Raw genomic sequence first — 11736 nt, 5'->3', positions numbered from 1 at the left:
ATAACTTACCTTCCTTTCTGTCAGACATAACCTGTGGAGGTTTCTATCAAACACCTCCAACACACAAGGCCTAACAAACTCATTGAGTGAATTTTCTTTTTCTTAAAACATGAAAAGTTTTTGGAAATATTTGGAACCTGCACTCTTTACTTGCTGGCTGGCGTCTTGTACTGCCTGCTACCTTTTAGATGGTGGACTCATGTAGACGCGCTTCCTTGCGTGTGCTCATCAAAACATTGTGCATTGTGCCACTAGTGATATAATCTGTAACTTTTCCACATTAAAATGTCTAAAAACAAGTAGACCTCTGTTCTTTATGTTATTGGATTGTGTTCTTACATCATCACAAATGTTCCCATCAATTCTCAAACCAGAGAAATCTGTGTGTTTTAATCATGGTAACGTTTCATTGGTCGGCTGTCTCCTCTGTGAACATGCGTCATTGTTGTGTTTGTCTGACAGAAGCTCAACATTGACTTTTATCTAGTTTTAAGCCACATACACTTTTCACACCTTGGTGGTTTTCAGCTCGTTATTTGAACCAGATGAAGGATTTTAGTCGTCGGACGTCTGGATCTGAAGTTATCAGAGAAACAAGCTGAGGAAATGTTCGACAGCTCAGCTCCCGGCTGCTGCAGACGTCCTGTCCTGTCCTGTGTCACTGAAGAGCGTCGGTGAATCTCTGAGTGAAAGTGAAACTGTTTTATGGGTGTTTCTACTGGTTTTAATCCCCTGGTCTGTTTGTTCTGGAGAGGAGGAAACCTCTGTGGATCATTCAGCTGCTGGTAAAAACCTCCTGAACGTCTGGTTCATAAGTTATCAGAGAAACAATCAAAACAAAGGTTAGCAGCAATCTCATTCTAACGGTTAGAATCACCGGGTCTGTTTGATTTCCTGAACCACTGACACTGAAGGAATCCAAACCGGGAGGGGCCCAGTACAAGCAAGAATGTTTTTGTGCAACTTGAAGTCAAACTGTCGGGTTTACACTCACCGACCAGCTACAGGAAGTATGTCACATTTGAGATTTATAATATTGTGAGTCATGAAAGAATCAGGCCACTAAAAACCATGGACATTTCATTGTTTACTTTCAACTTCATGTTCAAAAAGTTACATAGTATTTTAACAATTAAAATGTGCTAAAGCACAGCGTCTAAACATCTAAAAGCCACTTCCGACAAATACAGAACATTTCAATGAGCATAAAAAAGAAACCTGTATATGTATAATAAAAAGTGTAAAACACCTACACATTAAAAATCATTGAACATCACCATTAATGAAAATAAAATGAAACAGGAAATGTACAAAAGTCTGTGGGAACACAGAAGGAGGAGGTTTACTTCCATACAAGAAGAGTGTGTTTGAACATGACCGGAGTTCGCTTTAATCGAACATGTTGTCGTCGTCGTCGTCTTCCTCGTTGTCCGACTCCTGGTAGTACTTCACCTCTTTCTTGGCTCGGCCCGGCCGGTCACGGGACAGAGCGTTCATCGCACTCATGCTGTTGCTGTCGTCGTCCTCGTCATCAGACGCAGGTTTCTGAGGCTTCTGCTAATGAGGGCGATAAAATACTTTGTTATAGTTACCGTTCAGATTGTCACTGCACTGAAACTGCATTACTGTGAATCAATCCTCCATTTATTTTTACATTGGTGAAGGAAGTATTCAGAACATTTATTTAAGTAAAACTTACAATAATGAAGCATCAAAATATTTATTTACAATCAATTAATAAGCTGTTATATGTTTCAATATCTGTATTGGATTCAAAAGCCAGTATCAGTCGGTCTAAGAGTATTAGTGTAGGTGAAAGGTTCATGCTGAGTTTGAGGAATTTGAGGAAATTATAACACAAACACTTAACCAATGTTTTCTGAACCACTGGCAGCATTTTTGCAATATTAGTTGTTTTATTTCAGACCTACTTCATTTCTCAAAGACCTAAAATGTTGTATTGGTTATAGATTCATGAATAATAGATGAAAAAATAAATAAAACTGTATTTTGGTGGCTCAAGGTAAATAATAAAAATGATCTGCTCTCTAAGTCTTCAGGATAAAGCAGAAGACTTTGGAAGTTTCTATCTGGAGGCGGATGAGCTTCAGTATTTGTCAAACGTATAAATAAAAAGTCTCCAAATACATTGTACATTACAAACAAGTAGCAGCACAAACAGGATATGTATTTTACATTTACAAACACGTGGAGATACTCACTCTGCCGACAGGTTTTACCATTTTCTTCATTGGACTGTATTCATCTTCAGAGCCAGAGCCCTTCCTCTTCCTCCCCCGGCCTTTACCTGCACAGCGTTAACCAGAACAGGAAGTGACTAAAAAACTCACCGTTAAAGGGGATTCTATTTATGTCCTGTAATAATCTTGTGGCGTACCTTTGAGAGCTGGTGCTGGCTTCTTGGACCCAGTGTCAGAGTCAGAGTCCCAGATGGATTTATCTGGTTTCTTTGCTTTTGGTGCTGGTGGCTTCTTAGGTTTGGGAGCTGCGTCAGAAGGCTTCTTCACTGCTGTGAGTCATAAATAAAAACCTCATCATTCAATACGTCTTCCACTAGATCTCCCAGTTTCTCTCAAAGCACCTTCACAGTGAGTTTTATTCTGCTGTAAATCATGTGTCGCTGTAGGGAGGCTGTGATGCTGCATTAGAGCTCCCCCTGCTGGACGTGCTTCTGCATTACCTTTCTTTGCTGGCGACGCTTTGTCGAATGCAGAGCTGCTGGAGTAAGTGGAGAACACGGGGCCGTTGTCGTCGTCACTGTCGGACTTGGACCCGTCTACGACACAAAACACAAGAAACACAAGCCAACTGTCATCTCCTGCAGCTGGACACGTGAACAGCTGGTGGAGCGCATCATCCACATCCACTGATGTAAATGTGATGCTCGTCTTTAACACTGTGCACATAAGATCTCATTTTACACTCGCTTTAAAATTGTCTTTGTTGTGTTGCATAACTTTCATAAAATGATGTCTTCTGTGTTTGAAACACTAACAACTCACTACTGCACACTTCAGAATAAAAGAGCTGTTTCTTCGTCCTATTTAATATCATTTAATTAACAACTGTCATTGGTTAAATAATGAACAATCATTAATTAAATGAATTAGTTTGCAGATTGTTTTTAAACCATGAATGAAGAATTGCATTCATGTTATTCCATAAAGTGTCCACACTCTGTCTCTTTTTGCACTTCACTGTGTAGATTTAAATTTAAATGGATAAAATTACCATTGTTCTTTAAATTACAGTAACATGAAACTGTAGAAGCAGGAAACAAATGAATTATGAAATGTAGTGTAACAGGCAAACAGAAAAATTGAAATAACATTTTCATCAATTCATAGTTTAAAGTGAAATAAACTGAAAATTAGTTTATTACGGCATCGTGCATTATAATTAAACAGGTTCCACTTTACTCACCACTGTCATTGCTTTTTTCAGAGAAGGCTGATTTGGACGAGAAGATGCTGGTTGTCGCTTTGTTCTTAGCTACAGGTGCAGACCTTCAAAGAAACAGAGACAACATATTACATTCTCTTACAAATGGTGGCATTTTTGTAGAGAGGTGACGGGACATGAGGGAGAGACGGAGATCTGAGGCTGGATTTCAACCAGTGATTCAATATTTCGTCTTATTTCTTTTTAAACTGCTCCGTGGGGAAAAACTGGAATCACACACTTCTATAGACCATGTCAGTGAAGAGTGAGCTGCTCCGCCATCACCATCTTGGCAGTGTCTGACTCCGCCCCTAACTCCCAGCGGATCTAAAAAAACGAGAATTCGGTGCATGCTGGCTTGTGACAAACATTCACTCACCCACCTGTCACTCAAAGAGGCCACGCCCCCAATTATGAGTAATTTTAGTCCTTAATGAAATATAAACAGGTGAGTTATATAAACAGGTGTCATGAAGATGGAAATTAGCTCTAGAGACCAAAACAGTTTCTGTACCAGGCTGTAAACATGTTGATTTCTGCTGTAAAGTTTGACATTTTAACATGGGAGTCTATGGGGACTGACTCACTGTTGGAGCCAGACTCTAGTGGTCGTTAGAGGAACTGCAACCAAGCACCAAGTTTGGCTCAGGCTTCAACAGATATTCAGATGACAACTGTTAGCAGTTAGCTGCTTGGTGTTAAGCGGAATGTTAAACTGTTATTGGTCAGTGGAAACATGAGGATTTATTCACTGCGAGTGGGAAACTCCTCTTTGGTTTATGTGTGCGCCGACGCTATCAGGCTAACCAGGCTCCGCTGGGCTAACTGTTAGCTGCTAGCTGTTATTACACCCGCTCAGTGTAAATGATAAAGTCAATATCGATTCAGGAGTTAGCGTGGCGATTAGCGTGGCGATTAGCGTGGTCTTACGTGGTCTTTTGTTTGGCAGGAGAGTACGAGTCTTCGTTGTCATCATCTTCTTCATCGTCGTCATTATGGTCGTCGAAGCGGTCCTTGGTGTCGGACGAAACGAAGTCGTCTTTGAACGACCTCACCGGAGAGGAAACCACGTCGTCGTCTCCGTTCTCCTCTTCCTCAGCGTCCTCTTCCTCCGAGAAGTCGAATGTGTATTTTGGCTTGGAAGCTGAAAGACAAGAGCAGAGTCCGTGTCAAACCACATTATTACCGCTGTGGGTTCTGACGCCTTGTACCATCATTATTCCTGTTTCAGCCGGGTTGCATCAGACGACACTCGAGCCGAGGGGATAATGAGCCTGAGGTAACCTCGACTGAGCTGCCGACTCATTTCTGGCCTCGGGTGGTTTGACGGGAAGGAGCTCACTGTGGGATGAAATGACACGCCGCTAGCCGCCGTCATCAGCTGATGCCGACAGTGGGTCGTATCAAAGGGTTTAAACGTATTCACGGAGAAACAAATGCTGACGAACACACGACGGACGCTGTGACAGTTAAACATGATTAAAACAGGAATAAATGAAAGTCTCTGATGACTGATGAATAAATTTCACTTTCATTTTTTAATTTTCTTGTTCATATACAGATGAGAGTTTTCCTGTTTCCTGTTTCTCAGGTTTTTCTGTTAATATTTGTCACGTCTGTAGTTTATTGATTAATTGTTGCATCTCTGCACTAAATTGAATGATATCAAATCGTACCTGATGCCCTCTGGGACTTGGTCTCTCTGGGGATGAGAGGCTCACTATTTTCCAGATCACTGTCGGACTTGGACTCGTCCTCGGACCAGGGGTTCCTCTTCTTCACCTTCTTGGCGGGGGTGCCTTTAGGTGCTGGAGGTTTTCTCACTCGCGGAGCTCCTGCAGCAGAGCACCAGGGAACCAGACTGTTAGTGAACTGCACGATACTCTCACTCAAGACCGAGACAGAATCCTTGTTCAATAATAGATTCAGGTTTTCTCACTGCACTGCACAGCCTCAAAGAGGCCTGAGGTGCAGTGTTTAAACCAGGAGAGCTAACACTCCATCATGTCTGACGGATATCTGTCTGCGCTGATTAAACATTTATCTGCTGATATAACAAGTCCAATCCCACAAACATCGGCCTTCCCTCAGCCTGAAAAGTTTCACCTCAAAGTGTTTGTAAATGAGAAATACTTTTTTCACTCAACACATGGAAACAGTGAGAAGTGAAAAGGTAATAATTTCAACATGCAACAGAAGAAACAGCTGAAGCTTTCGTGCAAAGTGCTGACCAGGCTCTTTCTTCTCCTTCTTGACACGTGGAGCCTTTGGCTTGGCAACAGAGTTTTCTCCTGTTCCTCCCTCTCCAACCAAACCTTCATCATCGAACTCCAACTTCACCGCTGGATCTGCGTCGCTCTGAGAGCAAAAAACACAAGTTTCAACAAAACAAACCCCCTAATATCCTGATTTGACTTTCATTCCAGATCGACATCAGCAGTTGTTACCTTCTTCTTTTTGGTCAGTTTCTTGGCAGCGTCAGATTTGATTGGCTGAGTTGGAGGCTCCACCCTGCGGCCATAAGGCGAAGGCATGGTCTCCTCCAGGTTCATCTTCTTCACTTTAGGTTTGCCCACTTTACCCTTCACCAGTTTGATGGCCCTTCCTGCGCTCTGCTCTTCCCGCTCCAGGGCCTCCACATTCTGACAGACAACACACGGCAGTTCGTTAAGTTTCTTGAAAATGTAAATGTAATTCCACAACAGCATTATAATGTTATTTGAGTAAAACTTGAAGGTTATATACGACTTTATCTTGCGTCATGAACTGTCTCCTTAAATAAATACGACCTCGTGTTCAGTCATGACCCTCGTCCCCGTCCAAACAGCGTCAGTGTGTGAACGAGTGCGAAACGCCGAGTCTGAGGTTTCCTCCACACTGATACGTTTTAGTTTTAAAACTCATCTCTGACGTCAACACTACTCCAGAGGTTTCAACCCCCTACAACGGAGACTTTGATCGATCTCACCTCATCTAACTCTGTAAGCAAAGCAAAGCAGATTTCCTGAAATGTCAAACTATTCCTGACGCTGATTAAAAACTAGAATCAACCAGCCGAGCCGCAGGAAACATGGTCCCAGTCTCTCCTTCACGAGTTACAGCGTTGAATAATGGCCAGAAGTGTTTTTTGACATTATGATGATACAGTGAAGGTGACCTTTGACCTTTTGGATACAAAATGTCACCACTTAATTTTGTCCCTATAGACATTTGAGTTTAATTGTCTCATAATTAGTGAATGAATTTGTGAGTTATGGCCAAAACCATGTTCCTGATATATTGCATTCACAAGAATGTGAACTCACTGTGATCCTGACCTTTGACCTTTGACCCTCAAAATCTAATCGGTTCATCCTCGAGTCCTAGTGAATGTTTGTGCCAAATTTGAAGAAGTTCCATCAAGGTGTTTCTGAGATATCGTGTCCACGAGAATGAGACGCACGGACGGACAACCCGACAACAATATGGCCGCCGCTCTGACCGTCGCCGGCGCAGAGGAATAAAAACAAGGCAAATAAGAAGCAACTGGAAACAATCAGAGAATGAGTGAAGGTGGAGGTGAAGGTGTTTACGTGCTGAGACACAGGTAAGTGGCTAAAACACAGAACTTACATCCAGCTCCTCGATGAAGACGGCCAGGTCTTCCTTCCACAGATCCTCGGAGTTTTTCCTCTGGAGGTCGTTCAGTTCTCCTCTCTGCACATCAGCACACATTCATATTGATCCATCAGCTCACATCTACTGCACATTTACACATGCTAAATCTGAACCCTGCTGGAAGTAGGGGCCGATTCCCATTTGGTAAAGCCCTGACACATAAATAAATAATAATGATTGATACCTTTTGGTCCCTCTGTTTGAGCAACTCCTCCACCTTCTCTTTAGTCAGACACCACAGAGGCATGTTGAGGATGTAGTTGAAGTTTGGTCCCGACGAGGAGCCGGAGTCCACCGAGCCGTCGCTCTCGTTCCCGTCCCGGTAATCTTCTTCCAGTGCCTGTGCACAGACGAACAGAAAACATTACACACAACACAGTTAACTCACGCTGCTTCCTCCTCCCTCCTGTGTATCGGATACAGCTTTCTGAGTGATGCAGGACCAGCTTTCTCCTGCGTTGGTCAATCGTAAGTTGTAACTATAAAGCCTTTTAAACTTCCTATCGCAGCCTTGATAAATGTTTGCTTCTGGAAATCATGTTGTTAGTGTGTGAATCCGTGTGTGTGGATGTACCGTACCTTTTCCTGAGCTTTGGACCAGGCCACCACCGGATCAGACTCGTAGCCTTTCTGGACCAGCATTCGGATCAGTTCCCGCTTCGATTTGTTCTCTATGAGGATTCGAAAAATAAAAATGGGTTAGAACAGAAAACATACTGCGGTTCCATGAGGAGCTGATACATAAAGTGTTTTGTTTTGTTACCAATTGTAACTTTCCCTTCGATCTTCTCCAGGACAAAGCGAGCCTGGTTGGACAGTTTGGACGCCTCGGCTCCCAGGCTGCCCAGCAACCAGTCCTTCCTCAGTTTGTAGTAGTGCAGGCGGAGCTCGAAGAACTCCTTCAGGATGTCTTGGACCGAGTCGTACCTCTTCAGACAGCCCATGTGGTCAAACAGAACCTGAGGAAAAAGGAGGTAAAGTTACCGTTTCAGATTTACATCCCTGTTCATCCAGAGTCATTAAAATATTACAACATTAGTGTGGAATTCTGTCATAATTGCTGTGAAGCCTTGAGTTCACACTGACCTTTGACCTTTGACCACCAAACTCTAATAGCTAAAAGCTAAAACAGTTTAGTTGGTTGATTTATGTACTTGGTAAATGAACATGAGAATTTAAAACGTGGATTATAAATTTGTGCCTCTGGCTTTATTTATTAATTATTAACTATCATTTATCTTTCACTTGAGGTTTACCATGGAGTTGCAGGTGAGGCTGGACTGCAGCTTGAAGACTTTGTGGAGGCCCACTGCCTCCGCCTGGGCCAGCTTCTCCTCAGACAAGCGGACCACAAACTTCACTGTGGTATCCGTGTGGTATTCCTTATAGTCGTTGATGAGAGCCGGCGTTTTGTCGCTGCCCTGCAGCATGGGCTCCAGCACAGACTCCTTATAGGCCTGCACACCAGAGGAAAGAAACTCAGTTATTTACAGTACAACAAACACATAACCAACAAGATGCGAACGCTGCAGTAAACACACACACACACACACACACACACACACACACACACACACACACACGACTACACATCTCATTTTTATTTTGTCGTGTCGCTTCAGTTCCTTCTGTGGGACCAGTTATAAGAAACCTTATTTAATAATCAAAGGCAGCTGAAGTGTACCTGTGTCCATGTCCGAACGGGAAGCTCTGTGATCTCGATGGTGTTTTTGTCAATGACCGACACCTCTCCACTGACCAGGTACTGGTTCTGACCCAGTTCATGGATCACCCCTTTGAAGTTTTTGTAGCTGGGAAGCTAAATTGGGGACAAATATTAACACAGAGACAAAAACAGAGAGATTGTTTTCACTTTGACAAAAGTATTTAGTTCCCCGCCTGCATCCACACGACAAGCAACAAGCCACGGAGGTCCATGAGCAATCAGCTGATCTGATTTTTTTGTTTCCACAACAATGTCGTTTAACTTTAGGAACGAGCATAGTTTCATTCAGACTCTTTAATTCTCTGAGTGCAGTAATTCAGATCTGTCATTTAAGGCTCTCACTCTCCACTCAGGGTGTTTCTCTCTTTGACTGTTGATCTCATGAAGTGTGACGGTGACTGAAACAACGTGGCGCTGCCGCTGTGTCTCTGCGTGCACACGGTTAGGAGCGGGTCGTGTTGGTAAAGTCTTTCCAGATACAGTAAAGGGAAAATACCTCGGTATCAAAGGTAACAGACAAGTTTCTATTGCGTCACTGTAAATGCACCATCACATCGCCTGCACAGTGTCAAAGTAGCACCATTGCTTGTTCACGCTTTTCGTCCTCAGACTGTTTACCATCGGCAGCGGGTCCTGGTGGTTGAGCATTCGGTTGATGTTGTTGACGATCTCCCGGGGGTCATAGTTGGGGATCTTACACGCCCAGCCCGTCCCGATGCCCTCGGCGCCATTCACCAGCACCAGAGGAATGATGGGAATGTACCACTCGGGCTCCACCTTCTGGTTGTCGTCGTACAGGAACTTGAGCAGGTTGGAATCCATCGCTGGGAACAACAGCTTGGCGAGAGGACTGTGGGGAAATGACACGACACAATTACAAGACTGCGGAGCCGTGGAAACTCTCAGATCACCTCCATTCAACCACCGATCACTGCAAAGCTAAAACTCATAGCGTGACCTGAATTTGGCATCATAAAAGTTATGTTACGTTCGTCGCTGCTTTACCTGAGCATGGTGAAAATATAACGAGGGCTGGCAGCATCTTTGCCTCCGTTGATGCGAGTACCAAACTGTCCAAGAGGCTGCAGGATGTTCACGTTGTTGCTGCCCACAAAGTTCTGGGCCAAGTTCACTATGGTCATCATGAGAGCTTGCTGCATGGGTAAAAGACAAGTGGGTGGTCAGTAAATAGCGAAGAGAATACAATACTGTCTGATTCAATTTTGAGGATGTAAAATGACAAATAAATACAGATTCCTATTGAATACAGCTACCACTGTTATCAGTATGAATGTCTGTTACAAAGCAAACATGACAGAGACGTAGTGTCTGCCATCATGCTATGTTATGTTATATATATATATATATATATATATATTGCTTTTAAAAGTCCAATTTTATGCCACAATTAAAAAAATTCCCTCAAGGTGACACTGAGATATTTCGTTCACGACGGACAGAAACATGGAAACAACAGCAAAAGTGAATTCACTTATATAGAAACGTCAAGTTTAGCCTCATCACAACTCATCTCCCTCACTGTTACGATGACTCTCTCTCTCTCTCTCTCTCTCCCTCTCCCCCTCCCTCGGAGACCGTTGAGTTGACTGTACCTCTCCATGATGGTAGGCAGACATCTCCGCCACCGAACCGGCCAGCTGCGCCACCTTCACTTCCCTCTTGTCGTTCCTCTTCATGCAGGTGAACAGTACCTTCCTCTGACCTGGCTTCAGGCCTGGAAGCAAAGCACACACACATCCCGTCAGAGGCAGACTGTTGTCAGGAGGGCTGAATGAACGAATGAATAATGATGATTTTTTCAAGTAATGACGATGAAGTGTGTATATACAAACCATCAACCAAAGACGGGATGGATCTCTCATTGTCGGAGTTGGAGAACAAAATGAGCTCTTTGTTGATGAAGTCGTTGTAGGAGAGGTGCCTGGCCTGAGTTCCATATAGGTATTGCTGAAAACCAATTAACATAAGAATTAATGGTGATTTTACTTGAATTCAGAATAGGAATATTTAAAGTTTTACAAACTGTCAACAAATCTACAACAACTGTTCAAACATATCTGAGGAAGAGTTTGTGAAGCTCGGTCCCAAAAGCAAAATATATTTCCTCCTCTCGTCACTGCAGCTACGAGCGAAGCCACAAACCTCTGGCAGGCCGTGCATCCTCCTCTGACGTCTGTCCTCCATGAAGTTAGTCAGCCACTCTTTCCTGTCATCTGTCTTCTTCTTACTGAAGGCCTGAAACAAAAATAACCACAACACTGAGGATCAGCGTCTGAACTGCAGACTGAGGGAACTGAGAGAACTTCACTTCTACTGAATTTTACTTTCTGATGCTGAATTTAACAGTGGTGTTCGTCTCTTTATTTCTTTATAGATACTTTTTATTGAGTTAAAACAAACAGAACAACATACAATACCCCCACACCAGACAGCTGTGTAGCACACACAACAAAAGAGAAAAAATAAATAAATAAAATTAAATAAAATTAAATAAAAAATAAAAAATAAAAAATAAGTAAATAAAATAAAACAAAGAATTTATTTGATTAATTAATTAAAAAATAAGTAAATAAAATAAAATACTATATATACAATACTTGAATACAGTGAATAACAGTAATAAAGCAAAAATAATCAATTAAAAAGCAAAAAACAAAAAACAATTTACATGAAAATTTACATCAAATGAGGTTAAACAAAACATGGTCTCCGGTCAGCTCCAGGCATGTGAATTTAGACCCTCAAAAGTGCGTTTTTTTAATAATAATAATAATAATAATAATAATAATAATAATAATCAAGAAACAGTAACCATACATTGGTAAACAGCTCATCTTTTCCCCTTAAAACAGCCTGTAACTTTTCATGGG

At 42.4% G+C, this 11736-nt stretch overlaps 1 protein-coding gene across 1 annotated transcript in view; it reads right to left on the bottom strand.

Annotated features, from left to right (window-relative positions):
• Positions 1-1074: 1074 nt before the first annotated feature.
• top2b (DNA topoisomerase II beta) overlaps positions 1075-11736 on the bottom strand; it is a 24262-nt gene continuing 13600 nt past the window's right edge. The window contains exons 14-33 of the mRNA XM_087179079.1: positions 11009-11101; positions 10699-10813; positions 10459-10580; positions 9851-9999; positions 9464-9695; positions 8804-8938; positions 8376-8576; positions 7883-8078; positions 7699-7790; positions 7304-7459; positions 7075-7158; positions 5910-6104; positions 5694-5820; positions 5139-5297; positions 4393-4606; positions 3445-3527; positions 2702-2797; positions 2399-2530; positions 2223-2308; positions 1075-1554 (exon numbers count right to left, since the gene is read on the bottom strand). Coding sequence (XP_087035205.1) covers positions 1390-1554; positions 2223-2308; positions 2399-2530; positions 2702-2797; positions 3445-3527; positions 4393-4606; positions 5139-5297; positions 5694-5820; positions 5910-6104; positions 7075-7158; positions 7304-7459; positions 7699-7790; positions 7883-8078; positions 8376-8576; positions 8804-8938; positions 9464-9695; positions 9851-9999; positions 10459-10580; positions 10699-10813; positions 11009-11101 — 2832 coding nt within the window. The 3' untranslated portion in view covers positions 1075-1389. The remainder of the gene's footprint in view (positions 1555-2222; positions 2309-2398; positions 2531-2701; positions 2798-3444; positions 3528-4392; positions 4607-5138; positions 5298-5693; positions 5821-5909; positions 6105-7074; positions 7159-7303; positions 7460-7698; positions 7791-7882; positions 8079-8375; positions 8577-8803; positions 8939-9463; positions 9696-9850; positions 10000-10458; positions 10581-10698; positions 10814-11008; positions 11102-11736) is intronic.

Source organism: Seriola lalandi, unplaced genomic scaffold, assembly GCF_002814215.2.
Source record: "Seriola lalandi dorsalis isolate HSWRI2012SDOR001 ecotype SW California unplaced genomic scaffold, Sedor1 jcf7180002054780, whole genome shotgun sequence".
Taxonomy (NCBI): Eukaryota; Metazoa; Chordata; class Actinopteri; order Carangiformes; family Carangidae; genus Seriola; species Seriola lalandi.
This window is presented reverse-complemented; position numbering and strand designations above follow the sequence as displayed.